Genomic DNA, 25590 nt, shown 5'->3' with positions numbered 1-25590 from the left:
TAGGTAACAGACAATCAGGGGGAAAAAAACTTTGCCCATTTGTTTCTGCCTGGTCCGGGAATCGAACCCGGGCTACAAAATTACGAGTCCTGCGCGCTGTCCGCTCAGCTACCAGTTGTGGGTTAGTAATTACATCCTATATTTCTTAATGCATTTAACTTAGGCCTACCCATTCTGCCCGTTTGTTTCTGCCTCGACCGGGAATTGAACCCGACTCTTGACCCAAAATCGCTTTATGCTAGGCCGTGTGTGTGTATGCTGGGAGGAGGCAGTACTGAATGGAGGGAGGCAGTGTTGCAGGCAGAACTGTAGGAAAGCAGTGCTGGAGAGAGGCAATTTTGGAGGAAAGTAGTGCTGGAGGGAAGCAGTGCTGGAGGAAGATATCGTTTGAGGGAGGCAGACCTTAAGTAAGACAGCGCTGTAGGGAAGCAGAGCTGAAGGACGGCAGCGTTGGCGAGAGGCTGCGCTGGAAAGGGTGTCACCCCACATACCCTGCCAACCCAAACCCACACACCATGCGTAACTCACACCCTGTCAAGCGCCACCCTCACCTGTACACCCTGCCGAAACCCATCCAACACCCTCGCGCCCTGTCAAGCCCCGCGCGAGCGTAATCAAATCTTCATCCCCTCTCGCTTGTGAACCAGATAAAGGTTACTCAGCACGTTCCTCACGTGATCTTCAACCTGGCCTTCACCTGACCTACAGAAGACGTGTTTTTGTGCGTTCCTTTGACGGGCATTGTTGATGCTGCTGAGGTTCCAACTCACACGCACAACACTCGATTAAGAGTTGAAAGGCGGAACCCTAGAGATGTTGCTCATCCCCAATTGCATCATCAAATGCAACTTGGTTAGTACACAAAATTCATTTTTTTAGTTTTGAAGATCCATCTTTCGTCCCGAAGAGAATATGAATGGCACCAGATCGCTGCCTCCGGTTAGTCATATTATGACATGATGTGAAGTCGAATTTCTTTTTCTTCGAGATCTGAAATCGGGAATACTTGTTGAATTTTTTCGGGGATAAAACTTTTTCAGATTCCGGTTTAGTAAGATAGTTTTTGTCCTCAGTTACTGGCCCTAAATTAATGAGTCATTTACTGAACTCGATTTAGAAGTCGATATTTTTAGGTTTGTTGATATATATAGATGTTACAGACACTGACAGACAGAGACTGCCGCTGTGATTATTTATACAACAGTTTAAAATACTCATACGTCATAATTAGTTAAGCATCAATATTTATAAGTATATTATGAAGTTTTTTCGTAAATTTGTATTGAAGGTCGTAAAACAGGATAAGGGTGAGTCCGAGAGAGGGGAGACTGTGGCCGAGGGGAGAGTGTGGTCGAGGGGAGAGTGTGGTCGAGGGGAGAGTGTGGTCGAGGGGAGAGTGTGGTCGAGGGGAGAGTGTGGTCGAGGGGAGAGTGTGGCCGAGGGGAGAGTGTGGTCGAGGGGAGAGTGTGGTCGAGGGGAGAGTGTGGTCGAGGGGAGAGTGTGGCCGAGGGGAGAGTGTGGCTGAGGGGAGAGTGTGGTCGAGGGGAGAGTGTGGTCGAGGGGAGAGTGTGGCCGAGGGGAGAGTGTGGTCGAGGGGAGAGTGTGGCCGAGGGGAGAGTGTGGCCGAGGGGAGAGTGTGGCTGAGGGGAGAGTGTGGTCGAGGGGAGAGTGTGGTCGAGGGGAGAGTGTGGCCGAGGGGAGAGTGTGGCCCAGGGGACAGCGTGCCCGAGGAAAGAGTGTGGTCGAGGGAGTGTGGGGCCGAGGGTAGAGTGTGGTCGAGGGGAGAGTGTGGCCGAGGGGAGAGTGTGGCCGCGGGGAGAGTATTGTTGATGGAAAAGTGTTGCCAAGGGGAAAGTGTGCAAAAAAGGAGAACGTGGGGAATAGGAGAGAATTGGGCCAGAGTGAATGAAAAAACTAAATTAATGACAAATAAAAAAGAAACAACGAGAAATGGATGGGAATATAGACAAGAGGAAAGTATAGAAGATGAAAGAGAGAAAGACCGCGAGTGCGTGAGTGATTGAATAAGCACTCAATGGAGAGTGAACACAACACAGTAAATATGAAGGGAAAATGTGGAGAAAAAACACAGGCTACAGAGTACTAACTTTCCATAATTTTCTTCATTTAATAAAGTTTATAGTTTAATCTCGACGTGATCACATTGCATATCACGCAAGGCGATGTGATAGAACTAAAAACAGAAGATTGAACAAATAGTGAGAAGGTCGTGTGTGTAACATCGCACCAGCCAGGGTTCAAGGAAGACAAATCTTGCCTCACAAACTTAATAAAGTTATATGACTGGCTGACCGAGATTCAAAAAGACAAAGACAGAATCGGAATCAGAAAAGGCGTTGAGGTTGATGATACGCCAAAAATGTAACCGGCAGCCGACATCAAACGAATACCATCAGCTACAAATGCAATGATGACCAACAAAGAGTGAACCTTGGGATCTGAACTGGGAGTCGTTTTGGCGGTGTATGCCACATATGACTCTTCTACCGGGACAACTTCTGTAGCATCAACACTTCTGCTCTAACTACTTTTGCTTTTAGAACTACTTCTATTTTACTCATGTTATTATTAGCAATACTACTACTACTGGTAGTTGTACTAGTGGTAGTAGTAGTACTAGCTGTACTATCACTACTACCAATTATACTGTTGTTGCAACTACTGCTATTATTATTATTATTAATTTTTTATATCGTAATTAATGACTAATAACACACATCAGCGTTATTAAATATATAAAATCCCCGCAATGCTAAGAATAACTCTACAGAAAAAGTTCCTTTATAGCTTGCAAGATCGAAAGTAAACAAAATACGTTTCTAATATTATGTCTTGGGTCAACGGATTTACTCTCAACTTGCTTAAATTCTCCAGTTATAACTCATTAGCTTTCGTCTTGAATAATACGCAGCAGTAATCCAGTAAGAGAATATCAAATACAAAACCACCACCAGTCTCTTCCATAACTATTCCTTAGCAACATATTGCTGTACTCTTTTATAACGATTGCAAGTGCTGCAAAGCTAGTTGTTGCACGAACCTAACAGGACCGTATGTTTGCAAGGGGCAATGCACCAGGTCGCCGAGTGTGAATAAACAGCCATCGAGGCTCCTGACGTAACTATAGTGACGCCACTTACATCCTCAGTGACCCGGGAGTCTCTCATGACAGTTCCGTAATGTGAGCCCGATGTGTTGGAGAAATATCCGGTCTCGAGGTTGAGCTTATCTCTGGCCAGATTATCCAACCAGCCCGATAGATATGCCGCAATGTGAGTTATTATGTACCCAGCTTAAGTTACTGCTTAAGTACTCAGTATATGCTGCTGAGTAAAGGTCACATTTGAGACAATTGCAGTATACAGAACCCGGTTTATTCGTTATTTTAGCAGACGTTTATCAATGAGTTGCTTTTTAATAGTTTTTGTCGCAAAGTTAAAAGTTACTTTTAATGGTCGCAGATGCAGTGCATTCGCGTAGAATTGTTTGATCTCCCAGATTTTGCCTTACGTCAAGATTCAGTATAACGAGGATCTGGATAATACATTATCAACCAATGGAACAATGGAAATCACTATGATTTTTTTGTAGTAATCATTGCAGCATCAATCACATCGTAGCTTTATGTCATATCACTGTAACCCAGTCATTATATATGTTCATAACACATAACTGCAGCACTAATCACCGGGAATCTGTATAACAAATCACTGCTACACCAATCACATCGTATCGTTATAAGATGTATTAACTGCATGTCTTCTTAGCAGACGCCAGAATTCCTCTTAACACTTCCACACCATGCTGTTCTTGTGTATGTTAGCACTCTTAGAAGGGGAAAGAAAATAATCACGAGAGTGCTAAGCCAGTATAACTATTCTGCGCGTGGATGGAACATGAGAACAGGATGTGCGCTGATATGAGCGGCAACCGATCACTGGTTCATCGGGAATCGAACACTGACCTGCAAACAAGCGATGCTGTCGGCTGTTCCGACCAGCTCAAGTGGATGGGACAGATCATTGTCAGAAACACTGTGTGGTGTACTGGGAGGAACCAGTAACTAGGTACGTTCAGTGGTGTCAGTTACAGCAGGTGAAACAAATTTTTGGTGCAAGTAAAAATCACATTTTTAGTTAACATAAGAACATAAGAGTAAATGAGATTTAAAGAAGGCTTATTGGCCCATGCAAAGCCCACATCGGGAGTTGGCAGACAGGCAGACATCTACACAAACAGTCGGAATGATAGACAAATATACAAACATTCAGTCAGATATAAACAATTAGAGAAACAGACTAACAGAGAGAATTCGAAAATATAATCACTTTAAATAAACAAATTTGATTGGAAGCTGAACTAGCAGTCGTAAAATAGAGAGAGAAGAGGCACATGCTGCATTCGTAAATAAAAAAAAGACAGAAGTAAAAAGGTAGAGCGTTTCCCCCCAAGGAGTGCGAGATCGAGACTAATCTGCCCATCGAGCTCCGCCCGCCCGGCAAAACAACAGACTGAGGCTCTCGATCAGAGTGGGAGTTCGTATTCTGAGACTCTGCTTAAGTGCTGTCGTGCTGTGTGGGCGAGAAGACTGGCATTCTCAGAAAATATTCGCCTGATTTATGTTAGGATTTTTGGCTTGATGGATGGCGGCCCTTCCTGGCGTTTCAAAACAAGACTTTAGATCTTGCATGTTAAGGGGTTCCTGGAGCAAGAGGCCCATGACGGGTTATCACGCTTGGCTCTGCATCGAGCAAACACCCTGGAGTTTGCTGATAGATCTAAGGCCTTACAAGTTTGAGAGGTGATCTGGTAGCCCAGATTACTACTAAAGTGATCGTGGAGTAACCTGGAACGCTCCATCGACGAAGAATTTCAGACTGTATTGGCAGCTGTAAGTGATGGAGCTCATTTTCTCTGGTAATTCCCCCTTCATCCCTGAACAATAATATATCTTCATCCGTTTTCTTCAGTTTTATGAACTTACAGTTTAACTTATAAACCTGGTAAGGGATTCTATTAAGATCGATGACATTTCAGCCCAACACATTTGACAATTATACAGTTTTATTAAGATGACCAAACCAATTTTTATTATTTATGACATCATGAACATAATAAACCAAATGTGATATGACGGTGCCACGTACGACCATTATTTAACTTAAAATATTTAGCATTATACATAATGCCTTCGTAATTAATGGGATATTTTAATAGTTACACTCTGGAATGACATAAAGTTATTTTTAAAAGAAATATTTGATCTAATAGTCCTAAATACATTATATTTTGTCTGCAAAATATTTCATGAAAAACTCGTAACTGTCAGCTTCCAACTATCTCAAAATATGGGTAAGAAAAAGTCACCTCTTACACAATGCCTTACAAAATGTGAATCCAACTATCAAGAGTCAGCCTGCAGATATAGGCACGTACTGCTATTTACAAGACCACTCAGACCTTCCAGCTCACAACACACCCAGTGTTCTTGCTAACCTGTGTGAATGCAGAGCAAGACTGCCCTGCAGTCCCCTAGAATTGGTAACGCCTGACCTCATCTTATTCTACATGCTATATATAATGGCGAACCTACTATTATGAATTTACGAGCTCACCATACTTGGAACTTTTTGTTCCAAGTAGCTGAATCTATAACAACAACAATAATCTGAATTCGTTATCTTCTGACTCCGTATATGTTAAAAAGAGATTCAGCAAAACGCGTCCGTTAACAACAAACATTGGCACAATAATATTAAAAACAGTTGGTTGTGTAAATTTGTTGTTGGTTTTCACCTCCTAGTTGAAGAACATATGAAATGTAAAAAGTTGCAATGCTGGAATCACTGATCTACCCTTCCGGTCATAGTCAATAAGAAACACACACACACACACACACACACACACACACACACACACATACACACACACACACACACACACACACACACACACACACTACCGTGTGAGTAGTGGAAAAATGGAATGCACTTAAGGAGCAGGTTGTGGAAGCAAACTCTATTCATAAGTTTAATACTAGATATGATAGAGAAATGGGACAGGAGTCATTGCTGTAAACAACCGATAGTTAGAAAGGCGGGATCCAAGAGTCAATGCTTGATCCTGCAAGCACAAATAGGCGAGTACACACACACGAACCTGACGGCCGAGTGGACAGCGTCCGCGGGGTCGTAGTCCTAAGAGCTCGGGTTCAGTTTCTTTCACCTGATGCATCCCTTCACCTAGCACATGAGAGTTAGACATCTGTTATGGGCTTCATCCTAGGGATGTTTGTTAGAGGGAAATATATGCTGTAGATATGATAGAAGAAAATATGTCGGGAGTCCTTTCTTTAGACAGGCGAGGAAAGGCGGGGTCCAAGAGCTAACACCTCAATCCTGCAGGCATAAATATTAAATACACACATCCTTGTAACCCTGTATCTTGTATCCCACCTAGTAAAAAAAATCCTGACAGTGCTTCATAAAACACACACTTCGTTTTCTGTTTCGTTTTAACAATGTTATCGAGTTATCAACGGCCTGATCTTATTTCCAGCGAACAAAGGAAATACAAAAAATAGACAAATAAACAACTCGGGCAATCCTTCAGAGTGAAAGTAAAACAATAGTTTCCGCCATCAAAAATTCTCTTCTTTCTTTTTCATTTGTTTTAGATCGTATGGCCTTGAATTTATTTCCTGTAGCCTGGTGACAGAAGGCGGGAAATAGCGGTAATATTCGCAAAAGTTTGGAGAGATATGTCGCATATTGTGGAAGCTGCGTGAGGAGTGTGTGATGTATCCAGGGGATAAATAACAGGATAAAACGATGCACGAATCCTCACAGATATGATATGAGAGTATGGAAGGTTGGGGATAGAAGGAGGGACACAGCAAAGGAGAGAGAAAACACGAGCGTAACTTTGGTATAGGCTAAACAGGCAAATTGTACACAGGCTGCTAAATTCACCAAACCTCGTAGAATAAACAATTACAATATCGCCTTTCTCCTCACGAACGGAAACAATAACAGACGCAGAATTTGTTTTTTCAATTTCGTTTGCATAATGGAATTTTAATGACACGTCCTCACCTTCCTTCCCTCTTGTAATAGCCCTGAATACCAGATTCTGAAAGCATTGAATTCCTGTACCTTTGAGTGCTAATGAATTATTGAATTGCGTAAATCTTTTTAAAGTAGTTATTTTCTAGTATATTAATAGTGTAGACTTTTGTATATCTAAATTGTTCACACTCCGTGAAGTTGTAGTATATCTTGATATCGCTCAAAACACCCTTCAGTATAACCGAACTCAGTTTTGTCAGTGGAAACAACACTGAACAAAGGTATCATCCAAATAAATTTGTCATGAGTAATAAGATTTTTGTAAGATTTAAGGTATATATATTCCTCCGTAGTCATATCTGCGATAGCGTGTACGATATACTCCCCCGAAACATATAGTATAATTTTGTGTTACAACCAAGTATAACCAAGTGCACTGGTTATATATTTTTAGAAACGTTATTGTAAGTTATTCTCTGCGATTAAAATTAAAATAATAATTATAATGATATAGATATTTATATAAATAATTATAATGGTAACACTCGTTAATGATAGTGAAACAAAATACTCATCCTGGCTCTGGGATGAGTGAGTTTGGAGGCATCTACGCGACTTTACAAAAAAAAGGAAAACCTCGATTTTTTTGGGGGACAGTGACACACTGATAGGTTTTGCTTCTGGCCTTAATTAAAAGTACGGCTGAAAACTCTTAATATGATGCCAGATTAACACTATAAGACCAGTGAGCCACTGCTGATATAACATTAAAGTTACTGCCGCGACAATCAATGACTGCCACAGTCAGTCATTGATGATTGCAGCGTGCAATTCTCTGTTTATAAAACTTTCATGGATGTTATTCATATGGGAAGCCAGAGATATATATATTGGTCAATAACTTTAAAAATAATATTCGTTATATTATTGCATTTTGCTATGTAGGAAAAAATATGACTCCGATTCTTGTGCATAAGACAACCGTGGTAAAAAGTATGTATTCGGTAGTTAATAATGTGGGATTTTTTGTTATCAAATTAAGAAAAATAATCAGGACCGGAATAACGAACAAATTTACATAAACTAATCTATGTGAATAAATTTATATGAAATATATATTAAATAATCTATGTGAAATACTGTAAACAAAATTCATACAATTTTCCTAGATATTCTCATTATATAAGTTGGTTATTTTCAGCTATTACTCTATACATATCATATTATTGGAAAAAAAAATTATCTGACCGAATGAACACTTCATGGATATATTTATGCACTTGGTGATTATAAAACAAATGTCCAGTAAAGTGAGTTTGTAAAGTATTTTCAGTATGCGTTTCTCAGAGCACCAACTTCGGGAGATGTTGGAAATAGTTTGATCTTTGTATTTTCTCAGCTCCTTTCCGAGGGAGCGTGAATACGGAGCTCTCCGGAAGACGACCTCTTTGTTGAATTTCAAGTTATTGCCTGTGTGTTTGGCCTCCTACAATCCGCCTCTATTTTTCAGAATCTCATAGCTTGTTGCTGTGCTTGACACAATGGCTTTCACCGTCTTTACTCGGATGCTAAGACCAAGTACCTGAAGCAAATCTCTAAGATGATAACAAGAGACAGGGACATAAATTGGTCGGTGCAACGACGGCCTCGCTCTCGTTGGGTCGGCCGGCGTTTCCCGACAAACCCAGTCGTTTGCTGCAGTTTCTTCACTCTATCTTCATGTTCTGCCCCTTAATAAGAGTTTTATTTTCTCCGTATAAAATCCTGACATCTTAGTTGCTCTCTCAATCAGGTTTCATGCCTGCTCGATTGGAGACACGACATTTGGTGACATGCATGTCATATTCTTTAGCTGAATAGTACAACCAGTCTCATTTGGTATTGATCCGACAGCCAACGGAGCTTAAACAGACCACAGTATGTGGCAACCGTTTAAAGTTGATGGATAATGCTGCTTTGATGCTGGAATTGGTTTCACAGAAGGCCCGGCGGATAAAGTCGGACTGGATATTGTGTAGAATATAATGCAGCTCAAATGTCTCTAGCTGATTCATTTGTTTTGTTTTCTTGGAGGAATTGCCTATCTTTGTGTACAGATGGTTATCCACGACACAGTAAATAATATTCTTCTCATTTAACTTTTTTCTACAATTAATGTTTTACTTCTCGACCATACATATACTCCCAATAATTTTTTAATTCTTATTTTATCAAACTGTTTTCACCCTATTTTAACCGCTATATATGTTTAACTTTGTATACCTTCTCAAAGTCACATTACCATGAGGTTATGCAAGATTCAGTGATAATAAGGTGCAAACAGCCAAGTAACTATTATGGCATCGGGTAGTGCATATAGTTTTATTAAATAATTATATTGTTTAATGGATTTCTGCAGAAACAAAATGCAAACCCAAACACGACTGTTAATTGTGTCATTATTATTACCAATATACCCAATGTGGAGGTGCTTCAGTGACTATCAAGCCATAGAGAAGAAAGGACGCCACCCAGAAGAGGATGACTTAAGCTGGTGATATTGGTAATTCTTGATTGTTCAATAATAATACATAGATTAAACTCTGTTAATAAAAAATAACCTTGGTGAATTGCACAAGTTTCAGACAAAACTTATGTCTCTACTTTCATACCAAAACAATAAGCGAAACAGGTTAAAGTAATAATGAAATAAAAATCTAAATTTATTATGGATTAAAAAAATTCCTCTTCGTCTATATTTCGCAAGAATCAGTTTGCTTTTAAGTCTCTTTAACTTTCTAAGTGTCGTTGGGTCTCTAGAGACGTGGTGCTCATAAGGTCTGTGGCAAAATCTCTTTTGATGAAATCATTAACCTCTTCCAATCTTGTAATCTTTTGCTATTACACACGACTTATCAAACCGTGATGGCTTATTGTTCTGCCAGTGCCTTTGGCGGATGCGCCTGAGCATCGTGATTAAGGAGAGTTTCCAGGACGGATTCGGGTATGGCAAATAAAAAATATCCAGCATGAGGTACTTTACCTTTAGGAGACAGGGGTATGAACTCCTCAGATAGCATCACTGAGATAATAATATCAATTATGGGACTATCCTAATGAGCCCGCCTGTGATCTGGGGCTGATGGTCGGGGTAAAAGCCTTGCAAGAGTATCACACTGGCTGGCTCCTTCGACGAAATTCGGATCGAGAGCCACAGCCGAATCTCTCAGCTGCGCTAGTAGATTCTTTTCTACTAATTCGCTGGAAACAATGGACGACGATAAAAATGGTGGTGGTGCTAACGCTCTTGGTTTGCGTATGCCTATTACTCCAAGTCTGACTGGTGATCTAACTACATTAATGTTCTTACCCTAGAAGGACGGGTTAAAACTTTGTTTACTACAATGTTATACGATCAGGGTGCCTGCTTTGTGATTTTTTATGTAGTTCCAGAATGAAAAACAGACAAATGGATAGAGTTTTATATTAGATATGTTGACAGCAAGAAAAAGAGATAACTTCAGGGCCAAATTAACATTGTAGTAGGGTCTAGGCAAACACTTCCTCTAGTCTCCTTATTTAAAAAATGAAGTGAAAAATATTCCGAAATGGTCTACACTCTTGTCTCTAAACCCCAGTTATGTGAGCAGTTTGTCTTCTGTATTAATCTAACCCTGGCTAGAATGATGATGGTTGCCTACCGTCATGCGGGCTGTAGATGTTGAGGTAGAGACAATCCTCGCTCTGATGCTGCAGCAGGAGTCTGAAGGAGGCCAGCTGAGAGGCGCGGCCGGGAGGCAGCTCTCCGTCTTCTGTGTTGACCAACGATTGCGGGCAGACGGGCGGGAGCTCGGTACATCGCTTCACCCCGTCCCAGGGCAGTGGGCTGCTGGTGGGCGTGAAGCGACCATCTCCCATGGGCGGAGAAGCATAAGGTACTCCGAGGAAGACCTCGACGGGTTGGAGTTGGTGTCTCGCGTGGTGACGGATGAAACCCTGTATCTTGCCATATTTGGTTGATACCAGGCGACTCAGAACCTGGTCAGGTTGTCCACCACTCACCACTGCGCTAACCACCACCGCCCAAACCACCCAAGCCAGGCTCATTCTTGTTGTAGCCCACGCCCTAGTCACGCCCACACGACGTCCAAGGCGTGAAAGGGGGACTGGATGGACGGACAGACACTCAGTCTCGGGTCCATCGTTCCAATTTTGTAGATCATGCCTGATCGGGCACCTCTCCCCCCTGGGTCTTATGCTCTCATCCTCACTCTCGGACCGCTCGTAAACCTCTGAGGGCTCCTACACTTTTTACACCGCTCATAAACCTCGTTCTCACCCTCGTACCCTTCTGTGACTTGTAAACATGCCCAGAGGAGCGTCCATCATTGCGTCACCGGCGGTGGGCACTAAGGCCGTTGGCCATGTGATTCGAGAGTCGCTAGTATTGAGAGACATGGCTAAAACTGTCTTGCAGGCAGACTCCTGCGGGTGCTTGTGCCAGTATTGATGCTCTCCTGCTGGGGAGGCTGCAGGCGCCCTAGTCGTCTCCTGGAGTGTCACGGCTACACCATAACCTGAGGAAGATGGGAAGGGGTTAATTCCTGTTTTCATAAAACAATTTCACACACATATATTGAAGATAACATTTCACTTACAAGAATTCAAATTGTAACTATCAGTAAGTGCAAGTTTTTATATTTCATAATTTATATCTGCCTAAAATCACACATTATCATTACTACGCCGTTTTCCACTTTTAAACGCCGGGGAGGAATCAGTTCTGAGAAAATATGTAGTAAATATTATCAAACAACGTTAACGACATTATTTATTAAAGTAGTTTAACTATCACCTCTATTTATTTTATCTTTCACAATAATTAGTATGAAGGATGAACATGCACTACTACACTCCAGCAGTCATCCACACCTGCAGGTGTGGATGACCAGATGTGCATTACTCCTCGTCATATCATAAATGTTAGCCAAAAATACATTCACCTATTCCAGATACCTTTCACTCAGGCATTTACGAATTTTGTTAGACCTTATTTACGTATCTTCTTAAACCCAAATCAGGTTAGGTTTGCTTAATTTACTTTGTGTAATTTATCATCAATTACACAATATAATTTGATTTTGAGGAGATTAGTTTAGACAACATTATAGAACAATCTAATTTGAGTGTCGCCTTATTTAAGAAAGAATCCGCCACAACTTAAAGTAATTGGCAAATTCTGCATAAAAGCCCAAGATGTATGATACTCAGCGTAAGTCTGCGCTGCAGCTCTCATCCGTAAGTGCTTTTGTTCCCTCAGAATAGTTGTTATTCACCATGTATTGAGGCTACTGTTATTCACCAGGAGTGGACGCAGCTGCTATTTGCCCAACCACTTGGGCTGGACGGTAGAGCGACGGTCTCGGTTTATGCAGGTCGGCGTTCAATTCCCGACCATCCAAATGGTTAGGGACCATTTCTTCCCTCCGTCCCTTTCCAAATCCTTATCCTGACCCCTTCCAAGTGCTATATAGTCGTAGTGGCTTAATGCTTTCCCCTCATAGTTCCCTTCCCTCAGAACAATGTAAGGTCTCCTATAACAAAGAAGACATTACTGAGGTTTTATATAAATAAACACAAAATAGAACACGAAACAATGGTAAGAAATTGGATAAGTTTAGATTTAATAAAGTTCTGGGAATAAACTGGATATATAAATTGGTTTGAAAATAGGGGTGTAGATTTCTGGACAATTTGCTTGGTAATGTAATAAAAGTGGGATCGCTGGATTGCGTCAGCCGTAGGTTAAACATATATATGACTGAGTTTGGGTAGGTATAAATTGGAGCTGCCACGTATGGGCCAATAGACCTTCTGCCGATGTAATTTTTATGAGGTTTTTATCCCCTAATTTTTGTTATCGGAGAGGCTTAGGTGTCTTAAGACTTATTTTAAGAATTTTGAGAAAATAATTTAAGATTCCTCTTCAATACACACTTAAAATGTATTGAAGAATTACATTTCCCAGATAATCTGTCGTACCTGTTGTGATTTTCATTGTGATAAGATAGGTATGAGGATATGTTGTAAATTGCTTGATATACATACATGATAATAATAAATTTTTATTTCTAGTCTGACGCGACACGGGCGCGTTTCGTAAAACTTATTACATTTTCAAAGACTTCACAAATACACAACTGATTAGAACTTGCGTTTCTCTGATTTTATATCTACATTTGAGTGAGGTGGGAAGGGTGATGTGGCATTAACACAAGACAGAACAATAGGGGATATTAATAGGGTATTAAAAGTATCAACACAAGACAGAACAGAAACAATGGGTATTGAATAGAAGTGTTTGTAGAAAGCCTATTGGTCCATATTTCTTGATGCTTCTATATTGGAGCGGAGTCTTGAGGTGGGTAGAATATAGTTGTGCAATAATTGGCTGTTGATTGCTGGTGTTGACTTCTTGATGTGTAGTGCCTCGCAAACGTCAAACCGCCTGCTATCGCTGTATCTATCGATGATTTCTGTGTTGTTTACTAGGATTTCTCTGGCGATGGTTTGGTTATGGGAAGAGATTATATGTTCCTTAATGGAGCCCTGTTGCTTATGCATCGTTAAACGCCTAGAAAGAGATGTTGTTGTCTTGCCTATATACTGGGTTTTTTGGAGCTTACAGTCCCCAAGTGGGCATTTGAAGGCATAGACGACGTTAGTCTCTTTTAAAGCGTTCTGTTTTGTGTCTGGAGAGTTTCTCATGAGTAGGCTGGCCGTTTTTCTGGTTTTATAGTAAATCGTCAGTTGTATCCTCTGATTTTTGTCTGTAGGGATAACGTTTCTATTAACAATATCTTTCAGGACCCTTTCCTCCGTTTTATGAGCTGTGGAAAAGAAGTTCCTGTAAAATAGTCTAATAGGGGGTATAGGTGTTGTGTTAGTTGAAACCGGCCATATACTGCAGGTATGTTGACGACATTTTTACACAGGTACCTGATGTCAGACATCTGCAGGAGCTGAAGGAGGCATTTGAGCAGAGTTCCGTGCTGCGTTTCACTTACGAGACGGAAAAGGATGGGAAGCTGCCTTTTCTAGATGTAACAGTCATGGAAAAGGGCGGAGGTTTCCACACTGCAGTCTACACTAAGGAAACAAACATAGGAATGTGCCTAAATGCCAACAGCGACTGCCCTGACAGGTACAAGAGGAGTGTTGTTAACGCATACGTCGACCGTGCTCTCAGCCACAGCTCAGAATGGAAGCAAGTCGACGAAGAACTCTGTAGGGTAAGGCAGGTCCTAGTCAATAACGGCTTCTCCAATGGTTTCATCGAAGACATCATAAGAAGGAAAGTGAAAAGCCATGCAACCTCCGAAGAGACAACTAACACAACACCTATACCCCCTATTAGACTATTTTACAGGAACTTCTTTTCCACAGCTCATAAACGGAGGAAAGGGTCCTGAAAGATATTGTTAATAGAAACGTTATCCCTACAGACAAAAATCAGAGGATACAACTGACGATTTACTATAAAACCAGAAAAACGGCCAGCCTACTCATGAGAAACTCTCCAGACACAAAACAGAACGCTTTAAAAGAGACTAACGTCGTCTATGCCTTCAAATGCCCACTTGGGGACTGTAAGCTCCAAAAAACCCAGTATATAGGCAAGACAACAACATCTCTTTCTAGGCGTTTAACGATGCATAAGCAACAGGGCTCCATTAAGGAACATATAATCTCTTCCCATAACCAAACCATCGCCAGAGAAATCCTAGTAAACAACACAGAAATCATCGATAGATACAGCGATAGCAGGCGGCTTGACGTTTGCGAGGCACTACACATCAAGAAGTCAACACCAGCAATCAACAGCCAATTATTGCACAACTATATTCTACCCACCTCAAGACTCCGCTCCAATATAGAAGCATCAAGAAATATGGACCAATAGGCTTTCTACAAACACTTCTATTCAATACCCATTGTTTCTGTTCTGTCTTGTGTTGATACTTTTAATACCCTATTAATATCCCCTATTGTTCTGTCTTGTGTTAATGCCACATCACCCTTCCCACCTCACTCAAATGTAGATATAAAATCAGAGAAACGCAAGTTCTAATCAGTTGTGTATTTGTGAAGTCTTTGAAAATGTAATAAGTTTTACGAAACGCGCCCGTGTCGCGTCAGACTAGAAATAAAAATGAATTTTGGAGAAGTGATTTTTGATTTACCTCCAACAGTGAAGCGTAATGTACGAAAGATTGAGAAAATTCGTGTTAGAATTATTAATCTTACTTTTTCGGTCATATTTAATAATATATGTCTACAGGAAAGACTGCTACCAAAATATACTAATGATAATAATAAATATATATTTTGTATGCATCGTCCTCTTCTTCCTCTGCTGACATATATATCTCCATTGTTTTAATGTAATAAATTTCATTCGTCAATAAAAATATTTACGACACAAAATCGTGTGGCTGGTGTGTGGTATACAGACATGCACAGTAATAGTTTACTCACATAAGTCAACTGTGAGAATGTTAATTAGACCTACACGAAGACTTCAGAGAGGGAGACTAAAATCTCCAAGAAGGAGATGAAGAGTTATAGTGACGGATGATGTGATATGAGGGACTGTGAGAGAGAGTATTAGTTGAGGATGAGGAGAAATGGATGAGGATAACCGGATACTTTTGGAAGATGAAGAGTTATAGTGGAATGTGAGAGGAGACTGGTGGCGTATGAAGAGTTATCGTGGAGAATATATGGTATTCCCATCCCCCTCGTCCCCCAGATATTGTGTAAGATCCTCTCAGTAACATTTGAGCCCGTCTTAGTAATTCTTGAGCCCTCTAATAGCAATCTTAGCACCATTTACAACTAGTATTTTATCAATATTACCATCAGGCTAATAACCCTTTACTAGTTCGTCCTAAGATACTGAGCGAGTCTTATTGATGTTACTGAATGGATCAAACACGCTACTAAGAGGGTCGTAGAGGCTATTAAGAGTCTTATTAAGGTCTGAGAGGCTAATGAAAAGGTCGCAGAAGCTACTGAGCTTCTGAAAAGGGTCATGATGCTACTGAAAGGAGTCAAACACGCTACTAAGAGTAGTAGAGGGTATTGAAAGTCTTATTGAGATCTTAGAAGCTACCGAAATGGTCACAGAAGCTGGTGCTGAGATTGTCGCGAACGCTTCTGACACACTTGGGAGGAGCTATCAGGCAATTGGGAGGCGGGAAGGAAAGAGGTTTGAACTTTGCTCTTCACCAATTTAGGAGCTGCACAAGTTCTAAAGTTTTCCCAATCCGTCGTAAATCATAAAATCTTCAAAAATCCATCCATGTAAAGTTGTCGGAGACTCTGACGTTTCTGAATTCAAAGAAATTCGTTTTCCATATTTCCCTGTCATATTCCTTGGGAGGTGTTACTCTCATCTTTACTGTCATCGAATCTTCTTTCTATACCTTTACATTCTCGCCTTCTCTCGCTCAGCTCTCTTGCTTCCTAGTCTTTCATGTCTTCTTCACATTTTTCTGACGATATTTCTTTTTTTTACTCTCATATTCCAGTCTTTTAAATAGTTATTCTCAGTTTTCTCAAACCCTTCCTTCATATCCAAACTCCGTATAATTGCCTTACCTTATGCAAATCACGTTCTCAAAACTCCTTCAAACAACACAATGCTCTTTCACCTTAACCATTCACTCAAACTCCTTGCCGGATCCAATTCCTTGAACTCCATCAAAACCAGGCTCAGACTTCTTACCCTAACCACTCCCTCAAAATTCCTCCTTTCCTACCCTCACACCTTCCCTCCCTCCACCACCCCAAGTCTCGGCTGTTTCTCCGAGTATCAACTTTCTTAATCAACTTGTTTGAGCGGGGAAGATCAGCTGATTTTCAACTTTTTCGTCATAGAACAATTGGTAATCGCTGAGGTGCTGAGCAAAAACTTATAACCCCTAATCTTTCACGTGAAGGGCGTGATGATCCGGTTTCTCTCAGGGAGATGGATTGCAGTACTCAGTCGGAGGAGTTTCATGAAAATTTGACTACTCAAAGAAGTAGGTTATCTCATTGGTCTGGTGTGGCGTCTGGTCTGGGGCAAGTAATAAAGTCAGTAGACTGACAGACATTGTCGCAGCTCGATTACGACTCGGCTACAAGTATCAGTTTGGCTTGTATGGGGATCTAGATGAAGTGAAGAATAAAGTGTATGACAGGAGACATGGGTACGCTTGACTGCTACGGCATTACATCGTAGACTGTTTAAGGATTGAACAATATAGAGCTGGATCTGCACTCGAGCTGCATGTAATGGCATATTATTACATGTTAAAATATCTGAAATCCTTGCACTATATCCATATTTTGCTTCTATTAGGTAAATAACATATGAGCCTAATGTATAAGCTGAATAGCGTGAAACTAATAATAATAAACGACAACTCTTCTGTGATCCGATAATTTCCCATATATAAATTATTTAAAGAACAAATGTCCTACCTTCGATGCATAATAATTTATTGTAAAAACATATATGTTGCATATCTAAAGTTTGTAACTAGTCATTATAATTATTTAATGTGTATGTTAGATGAAATTGTTAATGTAAAACTGCAGTGAGGTTCGATTAACATCTTTTGTGCTCTGTATTCTTTTATGCTTCCGCTCACAGAATTAGTATGGGGTGCACAATACACTAGCCCCCTCTGGCAGCATCAACCAAAAACTTTCTTAATAGGACTTGGGTATATATATATATATATATATATATATATATATATATATATATATGTCGTACCTAGTAGCCAGAACGCACTTCTCAGCCTACTATGCAAGGCCCGATTTGCCTAATAAGCCAAGTTTTCATGAATTAATTGTTTTTCGACTACCTAACCTACCTAACCTAACCTAACCTAACCTAACGTTTTCTGCCACCTAACCTAACCTAACCTATTAAGATAGGTTAGGTTAGGTTAGGTAGGGTTGGTTAGGTTCGGTCATATATCTACGTTAATTTTAGCTCCAATAAAAAAAATTGACCTCATACATTTTGAAATGGGTAGCTTTATCATTTCATAAGAAAAAAATTAGAGAAAATATATTAATTCAGGAAAACTTGGCTTATTAGGCAAATCGGGCCTTGCATAGTAGGCTGGGAAGTGCGTTCTGGCTACTAGGTACGACATATATATATATATATATATGTATATATATATATATATATATATATATATATATATATATATATATATATATATATATATATATATATATATATACACACACACACATATATATGTGTGTGTGTGTGTGTGTGTATATATATATATATATATATATATATATATATATATATATATATATATATATATATATATATATATATATATATATATATATATACACACACACACATATATATGTGTGTGTGTGTGTGTGTGTATATATATATATATATATATATATATATATATATATATATATATATATATATATGTATATATATATATATATATATATATATATATATATATATATATATATATATATATATATATATATACTCACTACAGGTTCTAAGTATATATACTTTCATTCACTACAGGTTGATTCTGACTCCATACACAGCTTCAAGTGTAGATATGATAGAGTCCAGTAGGCTCAGGAACCTGTACATTAGTTGATTGACAGTTGAAAGGCGGGACCAAAGAGCCAGAGCTCAACCCCCGCAAGCACAACTAGGTGAGTACACACACACACACACACACACACACACACACACACACACACACACACACACACACACACACACACACACACACACACACACACACGAGATAAAAGAAAGAGTTAGTGAGGCAGACCCAGACATAGTGGCAATAGTGGAAACTAAAATAAATGGCATGATCTCGGATGCAATCTTTCCAGAGGGGTACCAGGTGATAAGAAAAGAAAGGACACAGAGACAGGGAGGAGGAGTGGCACTACTAATAAAGCGGAAATGGAAGTTTGATGAGCTGGAAAATCCGGGTACCAATGAAAGCACGAGCTTCATACATGGAACTCTGACAGTGGATGGGAAGAAGATTGTAATCTTGATACTCTACAATCCCCCACCAAACAGTAGAAGGCCCAGGCAGGAGTACGAGGACAGCAACAAGACATGTATAGATGAACTGCAGAGGGCAGCAACTTTAGCGCATAGAATGAGAGCGAAGCTGCTGGTCATAGGGGACCTAAATCACGGAGAGATAGATTGGGAAATGAGGAATCCCCATGGCGGGGAGGAGACCTGGGGAGCGAAGCTGGTAGACGTTATTGACAGGAATTTCCTAACACAGCATGTGAAAGAAGATACTAGGGAAAGAGGAGGGGATACGCCCAGCCTATTAGATCTCATTTTCACTCAGAATGTAGAAGACATCGAGCAGTTGGAACATGAAATACCACTAGGAGCTAGTGACCATTGTGTCCTAGTCTTTGACTACATGATGGAGCTTAAAATTGTGACCAAAGGACAAGAGGTCCGGGAAAGGAGACTTGATTACAGAAAAGGGAACTACAGAAGGATAAGGGACTACCTGGGAGAAGTGCAGTGGGAGGAAGAACTTAGAGGAAAAACAGTGCAAGGTATGATGAACCAAGTCATATTGAAATGCAAGGAGGCTGAAGAGAGATTTATTCCAACAATAAAGGAAAAAAGCAGGAGGGAATATAATAACCCATGGTTTAATAGACAGTGTCAGGAAGCAAAGGTGAGAAGCAGGAGGGAGTGGAGGAAGTACAGAAGACAAAGGACAGAGGACAACAGGATTAGATGTAACAGAGCTAGGAATGATTACATTAACATAAGACGAGTGTCGGAAAGAAATTATGAGAATGATATTGCAGTCAAAGCGAAAAAGCAACCAAAATTACTACATAGCCATATAAGAAGGAAGATGTCGGTAAATGACCAAGTGACAAGACTGAGGAAAACAGAAGGGGCATATACAGAACGCGACAAGGAAATCTGCGAGGTACTGAATGCAAAATTCCATGGAGTGTTCACAACCGAGCCTGAGCAGCTCCCATTGTTAGAAGAGATTACCCAAGATGAAAGACTATCAGATATAGAGGTGACAGCAGAGGATGTAACGAAACAGTTGACAACACTGGATGCAAATAAAGCTGTTGGACCAGACAAAGTATCACCGTGGATACTTAAAGAGGCAGCGCAGGCTCTCAGCGTGCCTCTGGCAATGATCTTTAATGAATCACTTATGTCGGGAGAATTGCCCAGTTGCTGGAAGGAGGCAAATGTCGTACCGATTTTCAAAAAGGGAGGAGGCACTTAACTACAGACCCGTATCACTGACAAGCATCCCCTGCAAAATACTTGAAAGAATAATTCGGCTAAGACTTGTTGAGCACCTGGAGAGCATTGGGTTTGTAAACAAGCACCAACATGGGTTCTGGACAGGGAAATCATGCCTAACAAACCTTTTAGAATTCTATAATAAAGTAACAAGGATAAGGCAGGACAGAGAAGGCTGGGCAGACTGCATATTTCTTGACTGCCAAAAGGCCTTTGATACGGTACCGCACATGAGACTGCTATACAAACTTGAGAGGCAGGCAGGAGTAAGCGGAAAGGCCCTAGTATGGGTGAAGAACTACCTAACAGGAAGGAGCCAGAGGGTAATGGTAAGGGGCGAAAAGTCGGACTGGCGAACAGTAACAAGTAGAGTACCTCAAGGATCGGTGCTGGGACCAATCCTCTTTCTAATTTACGTAAATGATATGTTTACAGGAGTGGAATCATACATGTCAATGTTTGCGGATGACGCAAAATTAATGAGAAGAGTTGTGACAGACGAGGATTGTAGGATCCTCCAAGAGGACTTAAACAGGCTGCAGAGATGGTCAGGGAAATGGCTACTGGAGTTTAACACCAGTAAATGTAAAGTTATGGAAATGGGATCAGGTGACAGGAGACCAAAGGGACAGTACACAATGAAGGGGAACAGCCTACCTGTAACGATTCGAGAAAGAGACCTGGGAGTGGATGTGACACCTAATCTAACTCCTGAGGCACATATAAATAGGATAACGACAGCAGCGTACTCTACACTGGCGAAAATTAGAACTTCATTCAGAAACCTAAATGAGGAGGCTTTTAGGGCGCTCTACACTGCCTACGTGAGACCCGTCTTAGAGTATGCCGCGCCATCATGGAGCCCCCACCTGAAGAAACACATAAAGAAACTGGAGAAGGTTCAGAGGTTTGCGGCGAGGCTTGTCCCAGAGTTACGAGGGATGGGATATGAAGAGCGGCTGAAGGAACTGAACCTTACGACACTAGAGAAAAGAAGGGAGAGAGGAGATATGATAGGGACATATAAAATACTCAGGGGAATTGACAAAGTGGAAATAGATGAAATATTCACACGTAATAATAACAGAACGAGGGGACATGGGTGGAAACTGGAAACTCAGATGAGTCACAGAGATGTTAGGAAGTTTTCTTTTAGCGTGAGAGTAGTAGAAAAATGGAATGCACTTGGGGAACAGGTTGTGGAAGCAAATACTATTCATACTTTTAAAACTAGGTATGATAGGGAAATGGGACAGGAGTCATTGCTGTAAACAACCGATAGCTAGAAAGGCGGGATCCAAGAGTCAATGCTCGATCCTGCAAGCACAAATAGGTGAGTACACACACACACACTCAGTCACTCATTCACTCACTTGCACACAAGACAAGGAGGTATCTACAGCATTGCTCACAGTGGATGTACAACTGAAAGTATACTGTGAAGACATGGCATGGAACCCTCATATTCAAAATTATAAGGTTAGAATCTTAGATGAGATTTTATACAAATTCGTTTCCCCAATTTAGAGGTCTGTGTTACGAGGAAAGACTGAAAAGAATTAAATTTTATCGCCGACCTAGCAAGGAAAGAGGTTGGATGATCGTGACCTGCAAAATCCTTGGAGCAATTGATAAACAAACATAAACTGTTTATCAATAGTAGAAACAATAAAGTATAACATGTATTGATGTTGGAGGACAACATAAGAGATGCAAGGAAATATTTCTTAAGAGACAGCACTGAAGACGTTTGAAAAGCTGAAATTAAAGGATATTTAGGTTTGCTGGATATACAAGAGGAAGGTTAGTAGTTAGATCAAAAGCCTAGGCCCCAGACAGAAGCTCAACCCCGGAAGCAGAGTTACGTAAGTGCACACCACCTTCTCCAGCCACACCAACTGCCCACACCACCTCAGGAACAAGCGTTGGGAAGAAAAACCTTAAGACCAATACAAAGGCGCGAGGAATTGTGAGATTGGTTTGGAATATAGTGTCGAGAAGGCTGTTTCTTTAGGCACCAAACCTCTCCCTAGCTCACTCGCTCTTTCTCTCACCCCCTCGCCTCTGTCTCTGCATCTCTCTGTCGCCTTTTCTCTCTACCCTCCCTCTCTCTCTCTCTTGATCTCTCTCTCTTACTCCTTCCTTCCCTCTCCTCTTTCCAGGAGGGAGCACAGAGGTGATCTAAAATGCATGGCTTCCTGCGGCTTTCTTGTAGCGTGTGATAGCTGATCTCAAAGACCCGTCTCACAGTTCTCGCTAACAAAGGGATGAAAAGTAAATTGCTCCCTGACGATACCTCTGTTGTGTGCGCTGAATTCTCCATGTGTGGCCAGAGAGGGAGCAAGAGAGCGTTGTTTACTTGGGTGTATTGCGCCTGCAGGACTAGTATTCAGCTCTTGGGAACCATCTTTACAACTGTCGATCGCCTTTTGCAATGGCATTTGACTAATCATGTTGCTATCAAATCTAAATTTCAGAGAATGAATGGTTTTAATTCTTACGTCTTCTGTATCTCATTCCAGTTGCAAACTAATCTTTGGCAATATAAATGTTTCATTTCATTACGATAGTATCTTAGTATTTCTTACACCCAAGTCCTCTTCGGCTGCTGAATACACCACGCATTTCGTTCTAATGTAATTTGTCATTGTCCACTTAAGATTTTGTATGTCGTGATCACGTATCCTGTTTCTGATTATACTCGCTTTTGTATTGAGCTTTTTAAGTTGGTATTTCTGTGCCGGGGTTCACATGTACGGTGCCTCAAAAGCTTTCGTGTCCTTAAAACTATTCTGATATGATTCTGTTGTTCTATAGTTCTAGAGACATTATTGTGTTTCTAGAGACATTATTGTGTTTCTAGAGACATTATTGTGTTTCTAGAGACATTACTGTCGTTCTAGAGACATTATTGTGGTTCAAGATAATATATATATATATATATATATATATATATATATATATATATATATATATATATATATATATATATATATATATTTATATATATATATATATTTATATATATATATATATTATTAAATATGACCGAAAAAGTAAGATTAATAATTCTAACACGAATTTTCTCAATCTTTCGTACATTACGCTTCACTGTTGGAGGTAAATCAAAAATCAATTCTCCAAAATTCATTTTTATTTCTAGTCTGACGCGACACGGGCGCGTTTCGTAAAACTTATTACATTTTCAAAGACTTTAGTTCACAAATACACAACTGAATAGAACTTACGTATCTCCGTTTTTATATCTACATTTGAGTGACGTGGAAGGGGTGATGTGGCATTAACACAAGACAGAACAAAATGTGGTATTAATAGGGTATTAATTTCATCAACACAAGACAGAACAAGAGTATTAATAGGGTATTAATTTCATCAACACAAGACAGAACACGTAACAATGGATATTGAATAGAAGTGTTTGTAGAAAGCCTATTGGTCCATATTTCTTGATGCTTCTATATTGGAGCGGAGTCTTGAGGTGGGTAGAATATAGTTGTGCAATAATTGGCTGTTGATTGCTGGTGTTGACTTCTTGATGTGTAGTGCCTCGCAAACGTCAAGCCGCCTGCTATCGCTGTATCTATCGATGATTTCTGTGTTGTTTACTAGGATTTCTCTGGCGATGGTTTGGTTGTGGGAAGAGATTATATGTTCCTTAATGGAGCCCTGTTGCTTATGCATCGTTAAATGCCTAGAAAGAGATGTTGTTGTCTTGCCTATATACTGGTTTTTTTTGAGCTTACAGTCCCCAAGTGGGCATTTGAAGGCATAGACGACGTTAGTCTCTTTTAAAGCGTTCTGTTTTGTGTCTGGAGAGTTTCTCATGAGTAGGTTGGCCGTTTTTCTGGTTTTATAGTAAATCGTCAGTTGTATCCTCTTATTTTTGTCTGTAGGGATAACGTTTCTATTAACAATATCTTTCAGGACCCTTTCCTCCGTTTTATGAGCTGTGGAAAAGAAGTTCCTGTAAAATAGTCTAATAGGGGGTATAGGTGTTGTGTTAGTTGTCTCTTCAGAGGTTGCATGGCTTTTCACTTTCCTTCTTATGATGTCTTCGACGAAACCATTGGAGAAGCCGTTATTAACTAGGACCTGCCTTACCCTACAGAGTTCTTCGTCGACTTGCTTCCATTCTGAGCTGTGGCTGAGAGCACGGTCGACATATGCGTTAACAACACTCCTCTTGTACCTGTCTGGGCAGTCGCTGTTGGCATTTAGGCACATTCCTATGTTTGTTTCCTTAGTGTAGACTGCAGTGTGGAAACCTCTGCCCTTTTCCATGACTGTTACATCTAGAAAGGGCAGCTTCCCATCCTTTTCCATCTCGTAAGTGAAACGCAGCACGGAACTCTGCTCAAATGCCTCCTTCAGCTCCTGCAGATGTCTGACATTAGGTACCTGTGTAAAAATGTCGTCAACATACCTGCAGTATATGGCCGGTTTCAAGTTCATGTCGACTAAGACTTTTTGCTCGATGGTACCCATGTAGAAGTTTGCAAACAGGACACCTAGGGGAGAACCCATGGTGACCCCATCTACTTGCTTATACATGTGCCCATCCGGGCTCAAGAAGGGTGCCTCTTTAGTACAAGCTTGGAGTAGTTTCCTCAGAATATTTTCTGGTATGTCAAGAGGAGTACAGGCTGGATCACGATACACTCTGTCGGCTATCATTCCGATTGTCTCGTCCACAGGTACGTTGGTAAACAGCGATTCTACGTCCAACGAGGCTCTTATCCCTGTGGCCCGTGCGCCCCGCAGTAAGTCAACAAATTCCTTTGGAGACTTCAGGCTGAAGGCGCAAGGAACATAAGGAGTCAGCAGGCCGTTGAGTCGCTTCGCCAGTCTGTACGTGGGTGTGGGTATCTGGCTAATGATTGGCCGAAGTGGGTTTCCAGGCTTGTGCGTCTTGACATTTCCATAAGCATATCCAGGTTTATATTCCCCAATGATCTTAGGCAGGTGGAGTCCGGATTTCTTGGCGTTCACAGTTTCGATCAGTTTGTTGACCTTTACTTTTAATTCGGCTGTAGTGTCCTTCGTTACCCTTTGGAACTTAGTAGTTTAGTTTACTTTGTAGTTTATTAAGGCATCCTTGTGCTTTCTATTTTACTC

At 40.6% G+C, this 25590-nt stretch overlaps 1 protein-coding gene across 1 annotated transcript in view; it reads right to left on the bottom strand.

Moving 5' to 3' along the window:
- Positions 1-25590, bottom strand: part of LOC123766703 (neuroligin-4, X-linked) — a 130625-nt gene that overhangs the window by 40880 nt on the left and 64155 nt on the right. The window contains exon 2 of the mRNA XM_045755979.2: positions 10769-11644. Within this exon, the coding sequence (XP_045611935.1) occupies positions 10769-11174 (406 nt within the window). The 5' untranslated portion in view covers positions 11175-11644. The remainder of the gene's footprint in view (positions 1-10768; positions 11645-25590) is intronic.

Source organism: Procambarus clarkii, chromosome 60 (genome assembly GCF_040958095.1).
Source record: "Procambarus clarkii isolate CNS0578487 chromosome 60, FALCON_Pclarkii_2.0, whole genome shotgun sequence".
In the NCBI taxonomy this organism is placed as follows: domain Eukaryota; kingdom Metazoa; phylum Arthropoda; class Malacostraca; order Decapoda; family Cambaridae; genus Procambarus; species Procambarus clarkii.
Note: the sequence above shows the minus strand (reverse complement) of the source record. Positions and strands in the feature narration are given on the sequence as shown.